The sequence below is a fragment of the Chionomys nivalis genome, chromosome 3 (assembly GCF_950005125.1).
Source record: "Chionomys nivalis chromosome 3, mChiNiv1.1, whole genome shotgun sequence".
In the NCBI taxonomy this organism is placed as follows: domain Eukaryota; kingdom Metazoa; phylum Chordata; class Mammalia; order Rodentia; family Cricetidae; genus Chionomys; species Chionomys nivalis.
The window spans coordinates 104,147,429-104,174,063 of NC_080088.1; the positions used below are offsets into that span (position 1 = coordinate 104,147,429).

Below are 26,635 nucleotides of genomic sequence, written 5' to 3' on the forward strand. Positions count from 1 at the left end.
AGCAAGGAGCCTTGAGGGCTTATTTTGATCTTGTTTTCAGGATTCAACTAGCAATAGTAATCATGAATTGCACTGCTCAGTACATGAAACTATACCTGGCCTAGCTCCAAAGTGTTAGTGCCTAGCCCTAATCCCCACTGGGCTATACCTGGCCTAGCTCCAGAGTGCTAGCGCCTATCCCTAATTCCCGCTGAGCTATACCTGGGCTATAGCTCAAGGGACCTAACCCTAATCCGTCTTTTGTTTAGCAGATACCTTTTGTTTCTCTTCTCTCCCAGTGTGAATCTTGCCTGAGAGTTTCCCAAGGATTCAAAACCTATGCAAAACTTGGATAGGGAGCAACCCGGAAAACCACAGTGCCTCCTAAATCAGGTCTTTGCACTGGGCATTGTATTTTTGAAAGCTTTATTCAGGTTGTTTGCACATATGTAAATCGACTGACTGAAGTGTAAATATGGGGGAAATGCCCTGAGCAAAGGGAAAGCCCTTCAGTCCTTAGAGGTTGAGCTCCCTGTAGCCCCCCCAAAGGCTAAATTCATTCTTAAAGTGTCTCTGAGTCTTCTTCCTACAGACCTGCATGACCCCCCCCCAACACCCGCACCGCAACGTTCACAATAACATGGAGTGTTGGCCTCTGAGAGTTGTCTACGGGAGCACTGCATCCTCAGAGCCTCCTTTCTCTCTGATGACTGACCTTAGACTAAACCTTCGCTAGAAGAAAGCCAGGTAGCATATCCCAAGGGAAGAAGCCATGCTACTATCCTTATTTTGCATGTTTTTCTGTTAGATTTGTATTTTCCCATACTTTATTCAACAGGCTTCTCCATACCCGGTTCTATTTCTGCTCCTCTCAGGTACCCACCCATCTAAGTTCATAGCCTTTATTTCTTTAGCTATTACTTTCACATACACATCTATGTGTGTGTGTGTGTGTGCCTCTGTGTGTGTGTGTGTGTGCCTCTGTGTGTGTGCGCGTGTGTGTGTGCGTGTGTGTGTGTGTGTGTGTGTGTGAGAGAGAGAGAGAGAGAGAGAGAGAGAGAGAGAGAGAGAGAGAGAGAGAGAGTTTATTTGTTGTTGATCTTTTTGACAGAGTCTGAAGACTCATATTGCTGTTCAGGCTGGCCTCTATCTCGTGATGTGATCAACCATGACCTAGAACTTCTGAGCCCCTGCCTCTCACGTGCTGGGACTACAGATGTGCACCATTATACCTGGCAACACTCTGATTCTTTGTCTCCTCTGTCTTTATTCCTGCCTTCCTCTCTCTCTCTCTCTCTCTCTCTCTCTCTCTCTCTCTCTCTCTCTTTCTCCTTGTAGTCTGCCCACTGGAGACAGGGTTTCCTCTGTGCAGCCCTGGCTGTTTTGGAACTAGCTCTATAGACCAGGCTGACCTTGAACTCAGAGATCCACCTGCCTCTGCCTCCCAAGTGCTGGGATTAAAGGTGTGTGCCACCACCGCCCAGTTTTACCAGCCTTTCTAGCCTTCCCCAAGCATGCCTGCCAAGTTCTTCTCAGGTATATTGGTAATCCCAGCACTTGGGAGGTGGAGGCAGGAGGATTAGGGTTTTAAGGTCATCGTCAGCTACATTGAGGACAGTTGTGGGGAAACAAACCATGTTCTCAAAAGGGGTGCAGACTGGAGATGCAGGCCAGTTGGTAGAGATCTGTGAGTTCTCTCTAGAGCGTCAGGCTTGGAAGATGGAGGATCAGGAATTGTAGGTCACAAAGGAAAATCTACGCCAGGCTGGGAGCTGGCCACATTAGAAGATACCTGTTCACTTTGAAAACTCAGTTGCATCATGGGGAAGTTTGGCTTTGCTTGGCACTGTGAGGACTTTCTTTGCTTTCCCATATAGCCTGCTTTGACATGTATGTGACTAGATTCTAGTTTAACCTTTATCTCCAGATGTGAGGCATAAAAGCCATTTGGGCCATAAACCATCACCAGCTGATGTGAAATTAACTTTCTCCACTGTCTGAGGCTTATGTAGCTTTGAGGTGCTGATTTTGTAGAATAAAGAATCAGAGGGAGTAGGCATTGGTAGAGCATGTTTTTTAATCCCAGCACTCAGGAGGCAGAGGCAGGTGGATCTCTGAGTTCAAGGTCAGCCTGGTCTATAGAGCTAGTTCCAAAACAGCCAGGGCTACCCAGAGAAAACCCTGTCTCCAGTGGGCAGACTACAAGGAGAAAGAGAGAGAAAGAGAGAGAGAGAGAGAGAGAGAGAGAGAGAGAGAGAGAGAGGAAGGCAGAGGAATAAAGACAGAGGAGACAAAGAATCAGAGTGTTGCCAGGTATAATGGTGCACATCTGTAGTCCCAACTCATGATGTGACTGCTTGGCTCTTTTGAAATTAAGATAGCTCATTCTAGTAAGTCCATGCCATCCTAACAGGTGGTCAGGATGGGATATGCGAACACACTCTGCTCCTTCCTTTATAACTATGAGGTCACCTGGGGAAGGGGGGTCTTCAGCATACATGGTCTAGAGCGCCTTTGCTACCTAGATAACAGAATGTTAACAATTTGATGTCTCAGAGTGATAAAGTGATTGACTGTGTGAGTTATCCTTTGTATCATGTTAATAAAGTCTTTTGTTACCTTCTTCCCCTCCCCCTCCCTGTTTATGTTGAGTATAAAAGTTGTGGAAAAATAAACGCAGGTGAATTTCAGGATTTCAGTCACTGGAATTCCCTCCCAATACTTTCTATGTTTTCTGTCTTATTATTTTATGCATCTTCATAATTTTTACTTATATTTCTCCAATTCCCATGCCCCTACCCTATTAAGAAGTATTTTTGTTAAGGCCGGTCCCCGAGAGGAAGGAGGGAGGGAAGAAGAAAAGAAAAAAAGGGAGGAAGAAAAAAAGAAAAGGAAAGCTGGTAAAATCTTGGGAATATGACAGTGAAATGTTTTTATAGCCCGATAAGCCTCTCTGTCGATGCAATAATACAAATCAGACCAAATCAAACCGAATTAGAGAAAGCCCAGGTTTAATGGATGCCAGCACTCCTGGAAGGTCCCCCAGGGATGGAGATGGGAAGGAAGACTGGAAAATCATGGAGAGGGGAAAGGAAGACTAGGAAGACTACATGTTCATTCCCTGGGAGACCACTGTGAGCCTCTCTGGGGAGGGGTTACCGTTTGGTGGGTTCAGGCACACGCGAGTCTGGGACCTCCAAGGGAGTATATCAGAGCCAGAGACCTTTGCAGGAGCAGATCCAGACCAGGGACGTTTATAGAAACAGGTCTGAGCCGGCAATCTAAGCCAGAGCAGGCCTGAGACAGCAAACTCCACGGGATCTGGGCAAACCCCCGGGAGCAGAGCAAACCCCAGGAGTGCTGAGCGACCCCCAGGAACACGAAGTGACCGTGACACTGACTGTGTCACAAGGAACAACCATCTGAGCCTTGGATCCACTGACACCTCGATTAACCACCAGAATCACAGACAGCCCCAACCACACCAATTAGAGGAACAGATGAGTAGACAAGGTAAGGACGCAACACCACTAAGAGCAACATGACACCAGTAAAACCTAGAGACCTACAACAGCAAGACTTGAACAACCAAATATAGATGAAGCAGAAGAAAATGACCTGAAAAATAACTTCAGAAGTATGTTTGCGACTCTTTTTTTTTTTTTTTTTTTTTTTTTGGATTTTTTTTTTTTTTTGGTTTTTCGAGACAGGGTTTCTCTGTGGTTTTGGAGCCTGTCCTGGAACTAGCTCTTGTAGACCAGGTTGGCTTTGAACTCTCGGAGATCCTCCTGCCTCTGCCTCCTGAGTGCTGGGATTAAAGGCATGTGCCACCATGTTTGCGACTCTTAAAGAGGAAATGAGAAATTCCCTCAAAGAAATGGAGGAAAAGACAAACAAAAAATTGGAAGACATCAGCAAATCCCTTAAAGAAAACCAAAAAAAAGCAATCAAACATATGAAAAAAAAAACTATTCAAGACTTGAAAACTGAAATAGGGAAAATAAAGAAAACACAAGCCGGGCTGGACAGACAGGTCAGAGGTTAAGAGCACTGCCTGATCTTCCAGAGGTCCTGAGTTCAATTTCCATCAACCACATGGTGGCTCACAACCATCTATAATGGTATCTGGTGCCCTTTTCTGGATTGCAGGGATACATGCAGGCAGAGCACCATATACATAATAAATCTTAAAAAAACACAAGCCAACAGAATTATAGAAACAGAAATTATGAAAAAAAATGAGAATCACAAATGCAAGCATAAACAGCAGAATACAAGACAATTGCAAGCGCTGAACATACAATAGAGGAAATAGACTCATCAGTTAAAGAAAATATTAAATCTAACAAAAGCATAACACAAAATATCCAAGAAATGTGGGACACCATGAAAAGACCAAACCTAAGAATAATAGGGATAGAAGAAAGAGGAGTTCAACTCAAAAGCACAGAAAATATATTTAACAAAATCATAGAAGAAAACTTCCCTAGCCTAAAGAAAGATATGCCTATGAAAATACAATAAGCTTACAGAACACCAAATAGACTGGATCCAAAAAAGTCCCCTTGCCACATAATAAAACTAAACATATAGAATAAAGAAAGACTATTAAGAGCTGCAAAGGAAAAAGATCAAGTAACATATAAAGGCAGACCTATCAGAATTACACCTGACTTCTAAATGGAGACAATGAAAGCCAGAAGGTTATGGGAAAGCGTTATGTAGACATTAAGAAACTATGAACCCAGAATACTATACCCAGGAAAACTTTCAATCACCATAGAAGGATAAAACAAGATATTCCGTGACAAATCTAGATTTCACCAATACCTAGCCACAAACCCAGCCCTACACAAAGTACTAGAAGGAAAACTCCAACCCAAGGAAGTTGGCTATACAAAAACACAGACAATTGATGATCTCACAGCAGCAAATACCAAAGAAGAAAAAAACACACAAATTAACATCATCAACAATGAAAACTAAATTAACAGGAGATAGTAATCACTGGTCATTAATATCCCTTAATATAAATGAACTCAACTCACCTGAAAAGACAAGCTAACAGATTGGATATGAAAACAGAATCCATTCTTCTGCTGCATACAAGAACACACCTCAATCTCAAAGACAGACATTGTCTCAGAGTAAAGGGTTGGAAAAAATTTCCAATCAAATGGACCTAAGAAACAAGCTGGTGTAGCTATCCTAATATCTAACAAAATAGACTTCAAACTAAAATCAGTCAAAAGAGACAAAGATGGACATTTCATATCAGTCACAGGAAAAATCCATCAAGAGAAAATTTCAATACTGAACATCTATGTGCCAAATACAAGGGCATCCTCATATGTCAAAGAAACACTTCTAAAGCTTAAATCATATATTAAACCCCACACACTAATAGTGGGAAACTTCAACACTCCACTCTCACCACCAAACAAAAAATTAACAGAGAAATAAGGGAACTAACAGATGTTATGACTCAAATGGATTTAATAGACATCTATAGCATAGTGCATCCAGACATAAAAGAATATACCTTCTTCTCAGCATCTCATGGAACCTTCTCAAAAATTGACCATATACCTGATAACAAAACAAACCTCAACAGATACAAAAAAAATATGAAATAACCCCATGTATCTTATCAGATTACCATGGCTTAAAATTAGAACTCAACAGCAACACTAATTCCAGAAAAACAGTTATCAAAAGTCTCCCAACCAAAAAAAATTCCAGGACCAGATGTTTTCAGCTCAGAATTCTACAAGATTTTCAAAGAACTAATACCAATACTCCTCAAATTGTTGTGAAAGACCCCCAGTGCTGGGTAGACTCTCACTCAAGTCTCTGGATAACACGACTCCCCCCCCCAGTAACTCACGAGAGACCGTCCTTGCTGCAATCACACGAGGCTTTAATTGATGAGATGAGACGGGAACCAGTGCACTGGGGCCGAGACTCATAACCCACGCAGGGGAAGAGTTCGACCCCGAGTGACCTGGAGAAGGGTTTTTTTTTTTTTTGGTTTTTTGAGACAGGGTTTCTCTGTGGTTTTGGAGTCTGTCCTGGAACTAGCTCTTGTAGACCAGGCTGGTCTCGAACTCACAGAGATCCGCCTGCCTCTGCCTCCCGAGTGCTGGGATTAAAGGCGTGCGCCACCACCGCCAGGCGTGGAGAAGGGGTTTTTATAAGAAGAAACCACAGCCCAATAATCTGAAAGGGGCAGGGAGGGTGTCACAGAAAGTCACAAGGGGACAACTCCCTGCCTCTCAAGACCACTCAAGGTCATAATCAGCTAGTTCCTAAAATACCAAGGGGGAAACTCCCTGTTTCTCAAGATTATTCTCAAGATTACAATCTAACTTTATCTTCAGCTAGTTCCGGAAACACAGTCACTGAACCGACTAATACTAGATTTTTGATTCGTCTCTTCCTGCTTGGAGTTTTGGCTATTTTCTTCCTGTTGGGGAGGTCTGGATTTATCCAGGTCTTTCAGTTGCACACAATAGAAACAGAAGGAACAATACCAAACTCTTTTTATGAGGCTACAATTACCCTGATACCCAAACCACAGAAAGACATTACTAAGAAAGAGAATTACAGATCAATCTCATTCATGAATTTTGATGCAAAAATACTAAATAAAATACTGGCAAATCGAATCCAAGAACACATCAGAACCATCATCTACCATGATCAAGTCGCTTCATCCCAGAGATGCAGGGATGGTTCAACATACAAAAATCTGTCAAGGTAATCCACCATACAAACAAACAGAGCGACTTCCAGGATAACCAGGGCTATTACACAGACAAGCCCTGTTTCTCAAAAAAAGAAAAAATTATATATACATATACATATGGGCTGCAGAAATGGCTCAATGGTTAAGAGAACATGGCAGCCTTACCAAGGACCCAAGTTCCCTTCAAAGCAGCCATGTTGGGCAGCTCACAACCACCTGTAACTCTGTCTCTAAGGGAGCCAATATTGTCTTCTGTCTTCTGGCCTCCTCAGGCAGGCACACACACACAAACACACACACAATTAAAAATATAAAATTTTCATTGTGTGCATAAATATTTAATAAAATCTCCTACTTTGCTTCCTAAACTGGCTAATATTTAAATTCTTTTCAATATTGAAGCCACGACTTCCAGTTTAGCTTGAGTCAAGGTCTAGAGAAACTTGGGCAGGAGGAGGACTAGTGAGAGAGGCTTGGGACATTGTGACTTTCTTCACTCACTTCTGACGTATTAATCCATGCCTGTTATCTCAGCAGCACTCGGGAGCCGGAGCTAGAAAGATAGATTTCAGGCTAGCGTGGGCTCATAGCGAGTTGGGGAGGAGAAAAGAATATGGATATACATACTCTCCCTGCCCTTGCAAAATTAGTGTGTTTGACAGACATGTAGCTTGAAGCTAGCATCCCAGAAAAATATAAGAGGCTTGTATTCTGCACCTCTCCAAGCAATGGACCCAGGGGACAAATTGCTCTCCCAGGCCCAGAGTGGGTAGGAGCTTACATTCCCTGAAATACCCCAAGAGACGTTTCAAATTTTTGTATGTGTATGGGGCATTTGGCCTGCATGTATGCTGTGTGCCACATGCATGCCAGGTGCCCACTGCAGCCAGAAGAGGGGGTCGGATCCTCGGGTCTGGAGTGACAGACAGTTGGGACCATCTACGTAATTAAACCTGACTCTTCTGAGTCTGTGTTCTCAACTGCCTTAACCCTGAATATTGGCACGTGGATCTGGACCCCAGCTCCAGTGAAGGGAACGGGGGGGGGGGGGGGGAACAAGAGTTCAAGGTCATTCTGGCCTCATCTACTTCCTGGCCAACCTAAGTGACACCCTGTCTCAGAACAGCCATAAAAATGGCCTCCAGCTCTTTCCTTTCTGCCACCGCCATGCCATCCAGACTGAGGAAGACCCGGAAACTCCGGGGCCACGTGAGCCACGGCCATGGCCGCATCGGTAAACACCGCAAGCATCCAGGAGGACGCGGGAACGCTGGAGGCATGCATCATCACAGGATCAACTTTGACAAATATCATCCAGGTTACTTTGGGAAAGTTGGGATGAGGCATTACCACTTGAAGAGGAACCAGAGCTTCTGCCCGACTGTCAATCTGGATAAACTGTGGACGCTGGTCAGTGAGCAGACCCGGGTCAACGCTGCCCAGAACAAGACTGGGGTTGCTCCCATCATTGATGCCGTGCGATCGGGCTACTACAAAGTTCTGGGGAAGGGAAAGCTCCCTAAGCAGCCTGTCATTGTGAAAGCCAAATTTTTTTTTTTTTTTTTTTTTTTTTTTGGTTTTTCGAGACAGGGTTTCTCTGTGGTTTTGGAGCCTGTCCTGGAACTAGCTCTTGTAGACCAGGCTGGTCTCGAACTCACAGAGATCCACCTGCCTCTGCCTCCCGAGTGCTGGGATTAAAGGCGTGCGCCACCACCGCCCGGCTTGAAAGCCAAATTTTTCAGCAGAAGAGCTGAAGAGAAGATAAAGGGTGTTGGAGGTGCCTGTGCTCTGGTGGCTTGAAGCCACTCAAGGAGGCCAATTAAATAACACTTTCCAAGTGAAAAAAAAAAATGGCCTCCAGCAGACGTGGTTGGCACACCACTCATCCCAGCACTCGGGATGCAGAGACAGGCGGGTCTCTGTGAGTTCCAGGCCAGCTGGGCTACATGGCAAAAAAACCAGCCTCAAAAGTTAAAGAAAATGACCTCCAAAGGCTCATGTATCAAGGGGTCAATTGCCGAGTCAGCGGATTTTAGGGAGATGACTGGACCATGACGTGAGGCTCTAACTTGAACAGTGGATTAGCCTATTCATGAATTCACACAGAATGGCCCATGAGGCAAGACCTAGGTAGAAGAATGTCACTCGGGTATGTCTCTGATGGTTCTATCTTATACCCAGACCTTCCCTTTTTGGGGACATAGTTATGAAAAATTGCCTCAAGAAAAGTTAACCAAAGTCTAAGAGGACACGGGGATCAGGCCTGGCATGAGAAGGCCACTGGAAGGCCATGAATTTCGGGACAGTTAGAGCCTCGGGAAGGATCAGAGCTTCTCAGTGAAACTGTGGCTGCATGCACAGGAGCAGGAGGGCGACCTAGACCACAGGACATGGCGACAGCGGGAAAGATGCCTGCACGGCGCTGAGTGTGGTGGTACACACCGGGAATCTTGGCATTGGGGATGCTGAGGCAGGGGATCACCAGCAGTTCAAGACTAGCCTCGGGGAAGAGGAGAGAGAGAGATTGAGAATATGTTCCACAGTCTTTCTTGTCTACAGGTCAATCTGATGATACAATCTCCCAGAAGGCCCTAACTTGTCTAAATTGTGTCAAATCAACCAAAAGTCAAGCAGCCAAGTGACGGAAGAAGACTCCTGACGTCCTCCTCTGGCTTTGCATATATATAGGCATATCTATGCACACACATAAAACAAAATTTAAAAAGCATAAAAATTTTTTAAAAATCAGTTAATCCATAAGAGCAAATAGATACCCCCTTTTACCTCTTTGCTTTTTAAAAATTATTTAATGGCTTGGTCGTGATTGTAATTATTTTTATAATGCATTTTTCATTAAGAAAATTAAAAAAATATGTGAAGCAAAATGACAGTAATTTATTATTGTAATCATATAATTTAGTGTATATTTGTGTATACAATATATGCTTTTTTATTGTTTTGTTGTTGTTTGTTTGCTTTTTGAGACAGGGGCTCCTGGTACTGAAGGGTCCAAGAATAAGAATATAAAAATGTAGGGCTGGAGAGATGGCTCAGAGGTTAAGAGCACTGCTTCCTCCTCCAAAGGTCCTGAGTTCAATTCCCAGCAACCACATGGTGGCTCACAACCATCTGTAATGGGGTCTGGTGCCCTCTTCTGGTCTGCAGGCATACACACAAACCAAATATTGTATGCATAATAAATAAATAAATATTTAAAAAAAAAAGAATATAAAAATGTAGATCCCAGAAATAAGAATGTAGAAAGAAAGAAATATAAAGTTGGAAGCCTAGGAGGCTGAGGACAGACTGTCAGCAGCTCTCTCAGCAGATTAAGGTTTAACTGTTAACAGTGGGTTACTCAAAAAAAAAAAAAAAAAACAGTGGGTTACTCCACTTTACAACCCATAGCTCTATTTACAAGGCCAAAGCATCTCTCTGCAAACTGAGAGCCAGTCCACGGATATGAGCTGAGTCAACTTTTAGGAGATAGATATATGACCTCTGGGGTTACACATTATCCCTGCTACGAGAAACTGGCAGCAAAAAGCGGGGGTGGGGGGGTGGAGAGGTTGGGGGGCGGGGGGTGGAGAATGGCACAGGGCTTCAGTAAACACTACCTGGGAGTACCAAGGAAGGCAATAGATTAAGTACAAACACTATTTAACTGAAAAACTGTTAATGAAGATTATAAAGTAAGGCAATCTGTATCTGAGTTTTACCTTGAGATTGTAAAACTTTCTTTGTTCAGACCTAATGCTTATTACACCTTACTATAAGAAGGAGCCAGGCAGAGGTGGCACACGCCTTTAATCCCAGCACTTGGGAGGCAGAGGCAGGCGGATCTCTGTGAGTTCGAGACCAGTCTGGTCTACAAGAGGTAGTTCCAGGACAGGAACCAAAAAAAACTACAGAGAAACCCTTTTTCGGAAAAAAAAAAAAAAAAAAAAAAAAAGAAGGTGGGATCAGAAACTGGCCTTTATCACAGCCTTATGAAATCCATCTCTGGCTGTCCCGTGGAGAGTTGTTTTTTTTTTTTTCCTGGAATCTGTTTTTTTTTTTTTTTTTTTGGCTTTTTTTTTTTTTTTGGTTTTTTGAGACAGGGTTTCTCTGTGGCTTTGGAGCCTGTACTGGAACTAGCTCTGTAGACCAGGCTGGTCTCGAACTCACAGAGATCCGCCTGCCTCTGCCTCCCGAGTGCTGGGATTAAAGGCGTGCGCCACCATCGCCCGGCTGGAATCTGGTTTCTGAAATAAAGTTTGTTTCTGGTTTATTAGACTTTGGTGGTCCATCCCCATCTTTGCACGACCCCCATGGACCCAACGGTACCCTGGCTGGGGGACAACAGGCTTTGTAGCCGAGGTAGACCTACAATTCTGAGTAATCCTCCAAATTATTGGTGCCTGCGATGCAAGGAGGAAACTTTAGGTCTCTGGGCAGAGTTGGAGCATCTACACCCAAGTTCAAGACGCCGTAGAAAGCACACCAGCGGACATGGAAGAAGAGTCTCCTGGGCCTGTACTGTGTCATTCCAGTCAAGGTGCAGGTTGTGATGGGTGTTCCACAGGTCACATGACCTACAGAAGCCAGTCCCCTCTCACCCGGGTCCTCAGTGGTCTTAATACGGCCCCCTTCTCTCCCCTCCCCCGCCCCATCCATCACCGCACTAGCTAACAGAGTTTCAAGTCCTCAGATTTCTCACTTGGGCAGTAACTATACATCTAAGCAAGTGTTGATGGCCAGACATCTTATTCTCCCTTCCCTACTCCCTTGCCTGCCTCCTGCTGGGCATCAGGAGGGCTTAGCTGCAAGTTTGTAGCGTGAAGCCACCCCCTTCCTGAGAGACCTACAAGAAGGGACTCTCATTTCTGGCACTGGAACCTGAACCCTCTTCAGAGCCCCCACCTCAGGAGGTTGTCCATATGTGGTTAATAAACTGCGAACCCCCAACAATCCTTCCCAGTGTCTCTCTTTCATGCGCAACTTTTCATAGGAGTCTGTGGAGAAATGGTGGGGACCGGGACTCCAAGGGTTCTCTCAGGCTAAAGGTCCTGGAAGGCACAACCTCTGGCACTCCTATGGGAGGACGACCCAGGACTTCAGGCCTTTGAGGCTAGGAGGAATATGAGAGTTTTCTCTTCCCGCAGATCTAGCCCCGGTGCCTCTGGATGGCCTTGCCCAAATAGCTGTACGGGTACTTACTTGCCCTTAACCAAGTTGGCGCAGGCGGCTTCACGCGGGAACACGTGACCCTCCCAGGCCCCGCCCTCGCCCTTCCTAGGAGAGCAAGGCGAAAAGCCCAACCGCTGGACGGTGGGCAGCCAGACCAGCATGTCCCCAAAATTGAGTGCGTGCTGGGTTGCGCTGGGCCCGCTGCTGTGCAGCTGCGCGCTGGCACTGCAGGGCGGGATGCTCTTCCCCGTGGAGACCCCCTCGCGGGAGCTCAAGGTGCTGGACGGTCTGTGGCACTTCCGCGCGGACTTCTCCGAAAACCGGCTGTTGGGATTCGAACAGCAGTGGTACCGGCAGCCGCTGCGGGAGGTGTGCGCTCCCGGGGGGTACCCGGGTTCTAGAAGCTTCCGGAAGCCAGGGGATGGGAGGAGGGGTGCCTGTACCCGGAGATCCCCTTCCCTTGTGCCAGTCTAGAGGAGTTATGGGTTTGCAGGCTGAGGAGGGGAGCGGCCGGCCGAGGAAGTGGGACCTCGCATGCCCCAGAACCACGTGGACTCCAGAGATTCTGCTAGGCGAGCGCTGCCCCAGGCAACGGATTTTTTTTTTTTTAAAAAGCTTTTCATTGTATTTCATTGTGCTGGGGGTTGAACCCAGGACCCTGTGCATGCGCGTCACTACTGAGCCTTTTGTTCTTGTTTTGAAACTGTCTCATTCTGTAACCCAGGCTGGCCTGGCTAGCCCGGTGAGCCTCCTCCTCCAGTTTTCTGGCATGTTGGAGTGGATGTTTGCATATGCCTCCTGCTTACTGCCCACCACAAATATTTGGGGTGGGGCTAGAGGAGGGGAGTGCTAGTAGGCTTTGCGGGGTCCTTGGGGTTGCAAGATTCAGATAAAGGACATGACTTGGCACCCAGCCAGCGGAGGATCCCATCTCTGCTCTCCCTTCCTAACTGGGTAGGGTTGGTGCAGGAGCAGGTTCAAGAAAACCTGTGTGCTCACTGCCTCCACCTCTCTGGGATTCATTCATTTATTCCTTCGTTCATTCCCCCTCACTTCCTCTTCCCCTCTTTGGCTCTCCTCCCTCTTCCCCATCTTTCTCTGTCTTCTTTGTTTAATATTTATAATATCTACTTACTTGTGTGTTCATACGTGTGGGCACCCGTGTGCCACACAGTTCATGTGGAGGTCAGGGGACAACTCGCTAGAGTCTGGTCTCTCCTAGGTTCCAGGGGAGAGGCTTGGTGACTAGTGCCTTTAAGGCAGAGTGTGTGTGTGTGTGTGTGTGTGTGTGTGTGTGTGTGTGTGTGTGTTAGAGGCAGCACTCTGGCCCCACTTTGACCTCCAAACCATAGCAATCCTGCTGCCTTAACATCCTCACCCCCACTCCCCCCAATCCCTTGTGCTAGGGTTACAAGTTATGAGCCTACCACACCTGGTTTAACCACTCAGTTTTCATCTGCCCTGCCCAGCATTCAGCAAAGGAGGAAGTAAGGAGGAGAAGTGCCCTCCACGCGCCTTCTCAGTTTCCTCAGCCCAGGGCCCCCTGTGCCCTGCTGTTGGCCTTCCTGTGGCTGTGGGTGGTGGCCATCTGCCTCTTAGTCAGGGTCTGGGGCTTCCTATCTTAGGCTGGACTGTTTTGGCCCTGGTGCTGTCTGCCCTGGGGAGGAAGCTGGTTGCAGCAGTTTTTTGCACAAACTATTCATACACTTCACTTGTCAGGAGGCGACCTACCCAACAGAGAGTCCCTCCTCTGTGTCCCCGTGCTTCTGGGAGGTGCTGGGGAGTGCAGGCATGAAGGATAGACCTGATTCTTGCTGTGTAGCCCCAGCTGTCCTGAAACTCAAAGTGTAGACCAGTCTGGCCTCGAACTCACAGAGATCCGCTTGCCTCTGCCTCCCGAGTGCTGGGATTAAAGGCCTGCACCACCACTGTCGGGCCTGATTCTTGCTCTTTAGATAGAGTCTCCTGTATCCTCAGATGCGCTCAGTAGATAACCTAGGGTATGACCTTGAACTCTGATCTTCCTGGCTGCACCTTCCGGGTACTGGGACAGCTGGTGTGCGCCAGCACCATTGGTTCCTGCAGTGCTGGCATTGGAACGTGAGGTCACAGGCATGGTAGGCCAGCACTCACTCTATCAGCCGAGGTACAGCCCCAGTCCATCATGACTCCAGCTCTTCTTTACCTAGTCGGGCCCAACTTTGGACATGCCGGTCCCTTCCAGCTTCAATGACATCACCCAAGAGGCACGACTTCGGGACTTTATCGGCTGGGTATGGTACGAACGGGAAGCAGTCCTGCCGCAGCGATGGACCCAAGACACAAACACGAGAGTGGTGCTGAGGATCAACAGTGCCCATTACCATGCCGTTGTGGTCAGTGTAGGGCGCAGCTGGCTGGGAGGGAAGCAACCTGGGCTGTCGAGTCTGTGCCATGGGTCACAGAAAGGATTGCTTTGTGGGCTCCATTAGAACACTTCCGTCAGGCTTCTGGAAGAGGTGGTACCCTTTGGCCAGTTGCCCTCGGCTCATATTTCCTTGTGTCTACAGTGGGTGAATGGGGTACATGTGGTGGAACATGAGGGCGGTCACCTCCCCTTTGAAGCTGACATCAGCAAGCTGGTCCAGACTGGACCCGAGACCACCTGCCGGATCACGATCGCCATCAACAACACACTGACCCCTCATACCCTGCCACCAGGGTCCATCATCCACAAGACCGAAGCCGTGTAAGCAACATCCCCCCCCCCCCGCCCTTCCAGTGGACTCCCACATAGGGAGAGTGACTTTAGCCCTGATCTGCGGAGACCACAGAATTCATGCTCGTTAAACGTCAGAGGAGGCAGAGGGCTGGGAAGATGGCTCAGTGGTGATATACTCACCACGTAAGCATGGGGACATGAGCTTACAGTCCAGGCACCCGTGGAAGAATGGATATGATAGGTTGGAGCTGTCATCCCAGTGTTCTTCAGTGGGCCTGTGTGGAGATAAGAGGTGGAGACAGGATTCTTTGAAGTTCTCAGGCCAGCTAGAACAAGGGACCCTGTCTGGAGGTAGAAGGCAAGAGCCAGTACCTCCACATGGGCACTGTGATACACACACAAACATGCATGCGATTAAAAGACCCAGGAGCCAGGCAGTGGTGGCGCACGCCTTTAATTCCAGCACCTGGGAAGCGGAGACAGGCAGAGTTCAAGGCCAGCCTGGTCTACAGAGTAAGTTCCTGGACAGGCTCCAAAGCTACTGAGAAACCCTGACTCGGAAAACAAACAAACCCACAGGAAAGGAACAATCGACCTTCATTTTCTACCCTAGATTTCCCAAGAATTACTTTTTCCAGAACACAAGCTTTGACTTCTTCAACTATGCGGGACTGCATCGGTCTGTGGTCCTCTACACCACGCCCACCACCTACATCGACGACATCACCGTGACCACTGACGTGGAGCAAGAAGTCGGTAAGGGCTCCTGGCAGGAGGGTCTGTGCTAGGCTGAGCCCAGTTATCTCGGTTCCCCAGAGGGAACAGCCTCCAAGGAAAAAGGCTTCAAGCATCTCCCAAGAGTCACCTGCTTCATCACCCTCAGAGGACGAGACCCAGACTGCCCGAGTTAACAAGGGCTTCAGAAGGCACCCATCTGGTGGGCCTCAATTTGTGAGGGCATGAGGACCAGTGAGAAGTGTGGTCTTGTCTAGAGTAACGTAGCCAAGCTACTGAGTCACTTGGCCCCTCCCCTGTTGTACCACCCCTAGCCGCTCCTCCCTGCACAGTAAGCTGAAAAAGAAAAATATCAAGCAGTTGTTTGCTGGGGTCCTGGGACCTGAGAGTGGTAAAGTCCTATCCGTTTCTGTCCCCATCTCTTGCTTCCCACAGGACTGGTGAATTACTGGATTTCTGTCCAGGGAGACAAACATTTCCAGCTAGAAGTACGTCTTTTGGATGAGGATGGCAAAGTCGTGGCCCAGGAAACAGGGGAACAGGGCCAACTTCGGGTCCCTAGCGCCAACCTCTGGTGGCCTTATCTGATGCATGAGCATCCAGCCTACCTGTACTCCTTGGAGGTAATGGGGATTTGGATCTGGGGCTAAGGAAGGCCATTTGCTGCCACCTGGTGACAGTAGTTTCACTAGCAGTCCAGGACAGGTGGCTAGGCAGGCACTGCCCTAAATTCCTGGCTTTTCTATCCCTTGGAAAGTCCTGAGACTATGTTCTTCTTAAAGTATTTCGGCATCTCAGCTGAAGCAGGCTACACAGGTCCTTTTAGCCAGGCCCAGGGGTATGGGATAATAGGATCAAATGAGTATAGGGGTTGAAGTTAGCCTGGTCTACATAGTGAAACCCTGCCTCAAATTTAAAAAAAATAAAAATAAAAAGCAGTGATAGTGCACACCTTTAATCCCAGCACTCAGAGGCAGGTGGATCTCTGTGAGTTCAAGGTCAGCCTGGTGTACAGAGCAAGTTGTAGGATAAATTCCAAAGTTACAGAGAAGCCCTGTCTCAAAAAAATCCAAAAAGCAAAATAGCCAGCTAGACATGGAGGTGCATACCTGTAATCTTAGCTATTGGCAGGAGAGTCAGGAGTTCAGGGTCATCCTTAGCTTCGAGCAAATTTGAGGCCAGCCTAGGATACACGAGGTCTGACTTGAAAAGAAAGACCGGGTGGTGGTGGTACACCCCAGCACTCGGGAGGCAGAGGCAGGCGGATCTCTGAGTTCGAGGCCAGCCTAGTCTACAGAGCAAGTTTCAGGACTGCCAGAGATACACAGAGAAACCCTGTTTTGAAAAAAATTAAAAGCTCCAAAGTGTCACGCATGGGACGAGTCCTTCCTGTCTGGAAGGATGAGGCTCATTCTACCTGGGTGCCTCTGCCCGGCACATTGGTCTCCTAGGTGAGAATGGCAAGAACTGTGTCTGACTCTGACTTCTACACCCTCCCTGTCGGGATTCGAACAGTGGCTGTCACCGAGAGCAAGTTTCTCATAAATGGGAAGCCTTTCTATTTCCACGGCGTCAACAAGCATGAGGATTCGGATGTGAGTTGTGACTGTGGTATTCCCGATTGGGATGTTGGGAGTTCATGTGCTCTGAAGAGGCTGTCATGGGCTTGGGAGTGTGAACTGAGCCGAGATGGGAACAGGGAGGTGTCTCTATAGGGGCTGGGGCTGCAGAAGAAAGCGGGTATTCTGCAGTGATAAGGGCAGAGGTCACACAGCCCTGCTGTCCCCCAGATCCGAGGGAAGGGCTTCGATTGGCCACTGCTGATAAAGGATTTCAACCTAATGAAATGGCTTGGTGCCAACTCCTTCCGCACCAGCCACTACCCCTACTCAGAGGAGGTCCTCCAGCTCTGTGATCGATACGGAATTGTGGTCATTGATGAGTGTCCTGGTGTGGGCATCAAGCTGCCGTGAGTGCCCCTCACTGCCCACACTGCCCAGCCTGCCCGGCTCTCTCTCCTCAGAGCCCTTGTCACCCCACCCTTTCCTTTCTGCCTCTACAGCCAGAGTTTTGGCAACGAGTCTCTTCGGCACCACCTAGAGGTGATGGACGAGCTGGTTCGCAGGGACAAAAATCACCCTGCAGTTGTGATGTGGTCTGTGGCCAATGAGCCTGCTTCTGCTCTGAAACCTGCTGCTTATTATTTCAAGTGAGTACCCTTCTCCCCCGGGCTGAGTCGGGCCTGTGGCCCTGGCCCCTTGACCTGGCTCTACCTCCATAGGCAGCCAGGAGCGTGGAAGTCAGCCGTCAATGTCATTGTCCCCTCCCTGTCCATCACTTCTGAGAACCCAAATCAGCCCACCCAAAGTGTGGCTTTTCCGCCCACTAAGACCCTCTTAGTCATACCTGGAAGGAAATCCAGAGCTCCCTTTGATACACAGAACTTTGGATTTTATATATTATTTTTGAGACAGGGTCTTGCTATGTTATGTATCCCTTGCTATGCATCAAACTTGCACTGATCCTTTTGACCCTGCCCTCTGAGTGCTGGGATCATAGGCATGGCGCATCAAGCCTGACAGTGTTTTTGGTTTTAGATTTATTTGTACTTTATTTCTGTGTGTGCCAGGGCACATGGAGGCGAGAGGATAGCCTGTAGGAATGGGTTCTCTCTTTCCACTATGTGAGTCCTGGGGCTTGAACTCAAGTCATGGGGCTTGGCAGGAGGTGTTTTTAACCACTGACTTGTCTATTCAGCCCTTTTTCTGGTATTTTTTCTTTTCTGTTTTTTTTTTCAAAGTCCCAAGTAGTATAGGCTGGCCTCAAATTTGTTATGTAGCCAAAGTTGGCCTTGAATTCCTAATCCTTCTTTCTCTACTTCTTTCTTGGTGCTAGGATTATAGGTGCGTTCCATCACACCTGCATTCATTCATTCATTCATTCATTCATTCTTCATGCATTCATTTTAAATAGAAACATATGATAAAACTATAGAAAACTACTTTATGATGTTTTGGGTTCATCTGTATAAAACCCATGTACACAGGCATGAGAATATCAGTGGGATTTAAAACTTTTCGTGCGAGTAGGTATATACCTGTCCCACGTGTGTGTCTTTCCTTCAGGGGCCAGAGGCGTCAGTTCCCCAGTAACTGGAGTTACAGCTGTTGTAGGCCACCATGTGGGTGCTGGGAATTGAGCCCAAGTCCTCGGAAGAGAGCAACCACTGGGCTATCTCTCCAGCACCATAAAAGGGGATTTTTTAAAAAAAAATTACACAGAAAGATTTTAAATATTTTCTAATGTTGAGGATTCAATCCAGGGCCTTATGTATGCATGCTAGGCAAGTGCTCTACCAGTGAGCTCTACCTCCAGGCCCATTCCTTCATCTGCCATGAGACCGTCACTTAGTCTTAGGGTGAATTATTCCGCTTGTCACAGAGAGACAACCGAAGCTTCTGATGCTGTATCCCAGCTCCACATAGTGAGCTCCTCTGTAGGAGGCAGGCCTAGAGGATTGCCCCTCACCCTGTGACAGCTCTGGACACTCAGAGCCCTGCAGAGCTCATGGTGTCCAGGGGGCTTCGGGACCAGGGCTGGGTGGATAAGGCTTTTTTCCTGAAGGGGAAGCATATAGCTTACTGAGCCTCCCAAACGTTTTCAGGAGGTGGCAAGGGAGATGCATGCATGTGTTAGGGGACAGCAGGGATGAGGCTAGGATTGGCTGGGCTGGAGTAACCCAGACTGCCTTTGCTGGTTTAGAGCTGTTTGGAAATGTGGGTTCACAGCCCCCTCAAACAGGAAGAGTAATGATCGACAAGATGTAAAAGGGGGGAAGTCTTTAATGGTGATGGTGATCTTTACCATGGAGGCCGGGAATAGGTCCCAAGTACCAAATCTTTTTTTTTTTTTTTTAAATATTTATTTATTATGTATACAATGGTCTATCTGTGTGTATGCCGAAGGCCAGAAGAGGGCACCAAACCTTATTACAGATGGTTGTGAGCCACCATGTGGTTGCTGGGAATTGAACTCAGGACCTTTGGAAGAGCAGGCAATGCTCTTAACCACTGAGCCATCTCTCCAGCCCCCAAGTACCAAATCTTAACCCTCAACTAGTCCTTCCATTGGGCCCTCTCCTCTCTAGTCCTCATGAGTCAATGGAATTTAACTCAGCACTAATTTAAATATTATTGCTTCAGGAGGCTTCCCGACTCTTAGTTTAAATCATGTTCTCCCCTGCCCCCATCCCCCCTCCCCCCCCCCGACTGACTGTCTTACAGGGTGCTACACTCCCCTTCCTTTCTGCAGCCTCTTTGGTTTGTACTCATCTCTGCTCTCGCGGCTCCATGCAAGTCATGGCCTTAGCTGGGAGCCACCGCTGATGGGGTGATGGGAAGAAAAGGGAGAGACGGGTGTCCGCGAGCCCCTCCCATCTGACAGCTTGTCTTCTGCCTCCCACTGACAGGACGGTGATCTCCCACACCAAAGCCCTGGACCCCACCCGCCCTGTGACCTTTGTGACCAACGAAAAATACAATGCAGACCTGGGGGTGAGCCTGGGGGTGGGGTGGCTCCCACATTGCCTCTGCTCACCTGTGCTTGGCCTTCAGTCTTGTGCTTGCTACCATGAACCAGCAGTGGCCAGTTCAGCCATTTTCACAAGTGGTTAAAGTGACTAACTTCCTGCTTATCCTCTAGGCAGTGTGGCTTCTACCCCAAGAAGGCTGTGCTAGAGCCAGGGCAATGTACTTGTTTGTAGACTTGGGCTTTTCTCAAGATGATTTTTATTAGCATCTATTTATATTTCTATATATATTTTATATATATTTTCCTATGTGTATATATTGTATTTGATCATGGCCACTCATTTCCTCCCTTGTCCACCTCATACTCCCACTGATCCCTTTCCTACCCTCAACTTTCGTGTTTGTTGGCTTGTTTGTTTGTAGACAGAATCCCACTATGTAGCCTAATCTGTCCTAGAACTCAAACTCCTCCTAGCTCTAGGATTACAGGTGTGAGCCAGCATGCTGGTCAGACTCACGCCTCCCCCCCCTCATTTTTTTCATTAATTTCAGCAGGCCGGCACGGTGCTGGAGCAGTAGCTGAGAGCTTATATCTTGAACACAACCACATCTGCTTTCTATCCTGACCTTGAAGGGGGCCACTCTTGTTCTAGGCCCCATATGTGGATGTGACTGTGTGAACAGCTACTTCTCTTGGTATCATGACTGGGCAGCTGGAGGTGATTTAGCCACTGGGAATGAAACTTCAAAACCCACCTCCAGTGATAAGTCTCCCCCACAAGGCCACACCTCCTCATCCTTCCCAAACTCTTCCACCAACTGTAGACCAAGAACTATAAGCTATGAGTCTATGGAGACTATCCTCGTTCAAACCCACAGTATGAGCTCCTAGTCACCGAGCCATCTCTTCAGCACCTACCTTCCCCTTTAATTTTTTGAGACAGGGTCTTGTTGAGACAGCTATTTCCTTGTCAGCCGGGCGGTGGTGGCGAATGCCTTTAATCCCAGCACTCGGGAGGCAGAGGCAGGCAAATCTTTGTGAGTTCGAGACCAGCCTGGTCTACAAGAGCTAGTTCCAGGACAGGCTCCAAAACCACAGAGAAACCTTGTCTCAAAAAACCAAAAAAAAAAAAAAAAAAACGCCTTGTCAGAGAACTGGAGACACAGCTTATTGTCAAGAGCACTTGTTGCTCTTAAAGAAGACCAGAGTTAGGTTTTTAGTACCCACATGGTAGTGGCTCATCTTGTTCCAGGGGATCTGACATCTCCTGATGCATATACAAATATACAGGGAAAACACTCATTTATAAATACCTAAAAATAATTAATAACAAAAGTCTTGTTATCCCTGGCTTCTTTCTATCTCTAGAGCCCACCCTTAAAAAAAACACAGTTTGCATTGAGGCCTTGGTGCTGGCTATTCCAGCGCTTACCCATCTTCTCTGTGGGCGGGGACGGCTTTGCTAGGTGCCCTGTGCCTGGCCTCTTTACCTGGAGTGTGCTTTATGAAGTGACAGTCCTTGACCCTCCGAAGCTTTCTGCTGCTTGCATCTTCCCACCACCACAGCTGGAGAGGATCTGAGGTCCCTTGGGAAAGAACTCACCATTCAAAAGGTAGCTTTGTGGCCTGAAGGAGACATGCCTAGGTGACACTGGAGGCTAGCCAGCTAGATGCAGAACTCTTCCCTGCCGTTCAGACACATTCCTGTCCCTTCCCTGTGGACTCTCATCACTGCTAGGGAGAAATCTAGCCAGTCTGCCGTTCACAGCACTGCCTTCTCAATTGTGGCTCAGAGGAGACTCTGAGGGGCTGGCGATGTGGCTCAGTGGTACAGCCTGTGCTTAACACAAACAAGCCCTTGTGTTACACCCCCAGCACGCACACGCACACACACCACCCTCCACCCTCCAAAAGAATAAGGAGCAAGATATGTAGCTTAATCAATAAGAGCTTTTGCCTCAAGTTCCTGAAACCCTGGACTTGATCCCCAGCAAGGCAGAAAACTGGGTGTAGGCAGTGCACCCCTGCCACCCCAGCACTTGGGAGGTGAAAGCAGACAGATCAGTCCAGGTGAGTGCTGGCTACATAGGGAGCTTGAAGTCAGCTTGGGCTAGCTAAGGGTCTCAAAACCCGAACTGTGAAGAGAAAAGCTATCTGCTCTTTAGGTTGGGTCGTATCTCCAGGCAAGGCCACAGCAGACCAGTGACAGGAAGGAGTAAACTCCAACAAGGCCGGAGACTGGATGGCAGCCTGCTGTACTTCCAGCCGTGGCCCAGTGGGAGCTTCCACGTAGCATCATAGACTGCCCCATGAGGGTCTGCTCTTGGCTTTATTCCCTACATGTTGGGCATTCTAGTCTGACCTTGAAGAGGTCGTCAGTGTCGGGGGCAAACTCACTTGACTGCTCTTGTCCTAGGCCCCATACGTGGACGTGGTCTGTGTGAACAGCTACTTCTCCTGGTATCATGACTCTGGGCATCTTGAGGTGATCCAGCCACAGCTGAAGAGCCAGTTTGAGAACTGGTATAAGACTCACAAGAAGCCAATTATCCAGAGTGAATATGGAGCAGACACAATTGCCGGGTTTCACCAGGTAAACGGGGTAGACAGTTTCATCGTCACTTACCACAGTGGTGACCCTACTTATCTCTTTGGGCTGTCCCTGCCCTCACATGGACTAGGGACTCAACCTTCCCTCTCAGGTACCTCCCCAACTCTACACACACTGTGCCCCTGCATGCAAGCCTCTGCTTGGCTTGTGTGGGTTCCAGAGGCAGCCCCACTTTTAGCTTTGTTTCCATACCACCGCCCCCCCCAACCTGCTATCCATATTGGGTTTCTTTTTTTTTTCTTTTTCTTTGCAAAGATGTTTGTTTGATGCCCACACAAACAAAGATGTTTGTTTGATGGCCTCAAACTCACAATCTCCCTTAGTCTCTTGAGTGCTAGGATGATAGATGTGAGCCTCCACATCTGGCCCTTTTTTGTTTTTGTTTTGTTTTAGGTTTTTCAAGACAGGATTTCTCTGTCTAACAGCTCTGGCTGTCCTGGAACTAGCTCTTGTAGACCAGGCTGGCCTCGAACTTACAGAGAGAGACCCACCTGCCTATGACTCCCAAGTGCTGGGATTAAAGGCTCCAATAATGAGTTTTTAAGATTCTTGGCCTGTAGACTGGAGAGATGGCTCAGAGCACTTGCTGCCCTTCTAGAGGATGTCAGTTTGGTTCCCAGTACCCACATCAGGTAGTTTACAACTGCCTGTAACTCCAGTCCGAGAGGATGTGATGCCCTCGTTCGGCCTCCACAGGTACCTGCATGGCTGTAGTGCACACAGATACACAATTTAAAAAATGAACAAACCTTTTGAAAAGTGATTTTCAGGCTGCTTGATGGCATACACCTTTAATCCCAGCACTTGGGAGGCAGAGGCAGGTGGACTGCTATGAGTTCAAAGCTAGCCTAGTCTACAGAGTGAGTTCCAGGACAGCCAAAGCTAAACAGAGAAAACCTCTCTAAAAACCAAAAAGTAATTTTCAGCCTGGGAGAAGGTAGCTCAGCTGGCAGAATGCTTGTCCAGCATGCATGGAGTTCAACATGCTATGCTCTCCCTGCACACACAAGCCCCTGTGCTTGTGCAAGCCTGTAACATTAGCACTGGGAAGTGGGGACAAAAGAATCTGGATCATCCTTGCCTACAGGAGTTTGAGACTAGTCTGGGATACCGAAAAGCCTGTCTCAAGCAAACAAACATTCTCCTGTCGAGACAGGTGTTGGTAGCAGCTAGCTGTACAGCAGCTTCTGGGATCGGAGATGTAGGTGGCAGACTAAACTCATCCTCATGTAAATAGCCACACGCGGCGTGGAGCTGCTATGTTAGTGTGGGTCTACTCCCATTACAGATCATGATGGGTGAGGTGGCACAAGTCTGTTCTACCACTTGGGTGGAAGCAGAATGAGCTCAAGGCTAGCCTCAGCTATATGCTTAGTTGCAGGCCAGCCTGGGCTATATGAGATGACTCAGATAAAGTGCTTGCTACACAAGCATGAGGACCAGAGTTTAAAAGTTCCTAGAACCCACATAATGCCAGGTATGGCAGCACACATCTGTAATCCCAGTTCCCCACCTGGTATACAAAGTGGTGAACAAGAGACAAACAGGGTGGAAGGCAAGGACTGACAGCTATCCTCTAACTTCTCTATGCCTGTGCCCATGCGCATGCTTGTACCTACTTCATACACAAGAATTTTTAAAATTTCTTTTTTTTTTAAATATTTTTATTTATTTATTATGTATACAATATTCTGTCTGCATGTATTCCTGCAGGCCAGAAGAGGGCACTAGACCTCATTACAGATGGCTGTGAGCCACCATGTGGTTGCCAGGAATTGAACTCAGGACCTTTGGAAGAGCAGGTGATGCTCTTAACCACTGAGCCATCTCTCCAGCCCTTAAAATTTCTTTAATGATTTCTTTTTTTAAAAAAAAAAAATGTGCATTGGTATTTTGTTTGCATGTGTAAGGGTATCAGATGTCCTGGAATTGGAGTTACAGTTGTGAGCTGTCATGTGGGTGCTGAAATTGAACCAGGATCCTCTGAAAGAACAGCCAGTACTCTCAACCTCTGAACTATCTCTCCAGCCCCATACATAAGTTTTTAAAAGATTCTTAGGCTAGGGATGCAGTGCAATGGCACAGTGCCTGCCTATCTTGCACAAGGCCCTGGGTTCAATCCCCAGCACTATCAAAAAATTTTTAATTATGTATATGTCTGTGTGACTGTATGTAGGTAGATATGCGCATGTGTCAGGGTACCCCGAGGCCAGAGGTGATCGTCAGCCACCTAGCACAGGAGATGGGAACTGAACTTGGGTCCTGTGCAGAAACAGTACACTCTTAACCACCACGCCATCTCCTCAGCCGCTTATGTATAGACTTTAAAATAACAATAACAAAAGTTAGTCCCACACGAAGGAGCTGCTGCGGCAGGGTAACTGCATGTCAGAGCACAGTCTAGGCCACCCCCAGGCTGGGTCGTAAGGTCCTATCTTGAAAACAAAACCAAAAAGAAACATACGTCCTGCCCCACAACAAACTTTTTGACAGTTGAGGTAAACACATATCTTATTTCCTAAGTACTTTAAAGTTTTAAGAGCAGCTAGGCTGGGGACTGTGGGGTGGCTTCAGTAGGGAAAGTACTTGCTCTGTGACCATGAGGAGCAGAGCTCAGCTCCCCACCACCCAGGTAGGCTCCAGGCTGGTGTGGCAGGCTTCCTGTAATCCCGCTGCTCCAGTGGTCAGAGATGGGATCCCCAGCAAATAACTGAACCAAATGGAACAAGAGACCCCAACTCAATTATTTAAGGTAGAATACAATTAAAAATCATCTGATTTCCAACACATGCAAATGAGGGACAGGGGTCACCTGGGTGCTGTTGTGGCGGATCAGACTTGGGGCAGAGTGGAAGTCAGAGAGAATGAATATACACCGCTTAGTTAACCTGAACAGTCAGGGTGGTAACAGCCCAGTTTCTTGGGAGGCTGAGGCAGGGTAGCAAGTTCAAGACCAGCCTGAGCAGTTCAAGGGTACCCTGTCTCAAAACTGGATTTTGTTTTGTTTTTGTGGGACAGGGTTCCTCTGTGTAGCCCTGGCTGTCCTGGAACTTGCTGTGTAGACCAGGCTAGCCTTGAACTCAGAGATCCACCTAACTCTGCCTCCCGAGTGCTGGGATCAAAGGTGTGCGCCGTGCCGCTGCCACCACCACCACCCGGCTGTTATCTGACACTTCAGCCCAGCTCTGACCTTCCCTTTGTCTTGAATCTCAGGATCCACCTGTCATGTTCAGTGAGGAGTACCAGAAAGCTCTCCTGGAGAATTATCATTTGGTTTTCGATCAGAAACGAAAAGAATACGTGGTTGGAGAACTCATTTGGAATTTTGCTGACTTTATGACCAACCAGTGTAAGTATCTGTTAGGCTTATGGGTTTTTCTCAGGTTGGCTTTTCCAGTTATACTGGAAATGGGGCTGGGGAGATGTTTAAGTAGTCAAGTACTTGCTTTGGTCTATTTTACATTTAGTTAAAATGGGTTCAGCTCACCTCCAGCTCTTGGTAGGGTCTCACTATGCAACCCTGGCTGACCTGTAGACCAGGCTGGCCTAGAACTCAGTGATCTGATTGTCTCTGCCTCCTAGGTGCTAGGATTAAATGTGTGCTCCTCCATAGTATTTTAAACTTTACTACATTTTTATTTAGCATGTGGGGGAGTAGGTGGGAGATTTGACGTGCCCTAAGACACAAGTAGAAGCTGGACAACTTTGGGAAGTCTGCTTGCTCTTTCTACCATGTGGGTGCCTGTGATTGAATTTGGGGTGATTAGGTTTAATGACAAGTTCTTTACTGAGTCATCTTATCAACTCCCCTTGTTTTTTTTTTTAAAGCACCAATCAGAGTAATAGGAAACAAGAAGGGGATCTTCACTCGTCAGAGACAGCCCAAAAGTGCAGCGTTTATTTTGCGAGAGAGATACTGGAGGATTGTCAGTGAAACCATGGATCACCATTCAGTGCCAATGACCCAGTGTTTGGGAACCAGACCACTAACATTCTAAAGCTAGAACTACCTCACTGCAGATGCAACCTCTGATGAAATAAATGAAAGGCATTTTCTCAACAGAGCAGGCATCCCCAGACAGTTCCTGGTGCCAGAGTTTCTCTACTTTGGATTTGTGATCTGCTAGAAGGGAACATTAGCGGTAATAAAGCCTTTCTTGTA

At 47.5% G+C, this 26,635-nt stretch overlaps 2 protein-coding genes across 3 annotated transcripts; both read left to right on the top strand.

The window, feature by feature from the left end:
* The first annotated feature begins 7,882 nt into the window (after positions 1-7,882).
* Positions 7,883-8,527, top strand: LOC130872015 (60S ribosomal protein L27a-like). Its single transcript, XM_057765808.1, has 2 exons — positions 7,883-8,264; positions 8,451-8,527. The coding sequence occupies exons 1-2, from the start codon at positions 7,895-7,897 to the stop codon at positions 8,525-8,527; spliced, it is 447 nt and encodes a 148-aa protein (XP_057621791.1). The 5' UTR covers positions 7,883-7,894.
* Positions 8,528-12,002: 3,475 nt separating this feature from the next.
* Gusb (glucuronidase beta) lies at positions 12,003-26,635 on the top strand. Of its 2 annotated transcripts, XM_057765806.1 has the most exons (12): positions 12,003-12,265; positions 14,086-14,271; positions 14,446-14,624; positions 15,211-15,353; positions 15,768-15,955; positions 16,784-16,927; positions 17,123-17,301; positions 17,395-17,541; positions 19,801-19,885; positions 22,279-22,455; positions 25,687-25,822; positions 26,302-26,635. In XM_057765806.1, the coding sequence occupies exons 1-12, from the start codon at positions 12,056-12,058 to the stop codon at positions 26,469-26,471; spliced, it is 1,944 nt and encodes a 647-aa protein (XP_057621789.1). In that variant the 5' UTR covers positions 12,003-12,055; the 3' UTR covers positions 26,472-26,635. The 2 variants fall into 2 exon arrangements, with proteins under 2 accessions (XP_057621789.1, XP_057621790.1); XM_057765807.1 differs by lacking the exons at positions 12,003-12,265; positions 14,446-14,624; positions 15,211-15,353 and having other exon boundaries at positions 14,205-14,271.

Coding starts and splice junctions, on each gene's coding strand:
- Gusb (XM_057765806.1), top strand. CDS start 12,056: ATGTCCCCAAAATTGAGTGCGTGCTGGGTTGCGCTGGGCCCGCTGCTG. Junction 15,956..16,783: donor CCTACCTGTACTCCTTGGAG/GTAATGGGGATT, acceptor TTGGTCTCCTAG/GTGAGAATGGCAAGAACTGT. Junction 19,886..22,278: donor AATACAATGCAGACCTGGGG/GTGAGCCTGGGG, acceptor CTCTTGTCCTAG/GCCCCATACGTGGACGTGGT.
- LOC130872015 (XM_057765808.1), top strand. CDS start 7,895: ATGCCATCCAGACTGAGGAAGACCCGGAAACTCCGGGGCCACGTGAGC. Junction 8,265..8,450: donor CCCTAAGCAGCCTGTCATTG/TGAAAGCCAAAT, acceptor CACCGCCCGGCT/TGAAAGCCAAATTTTTCAGC.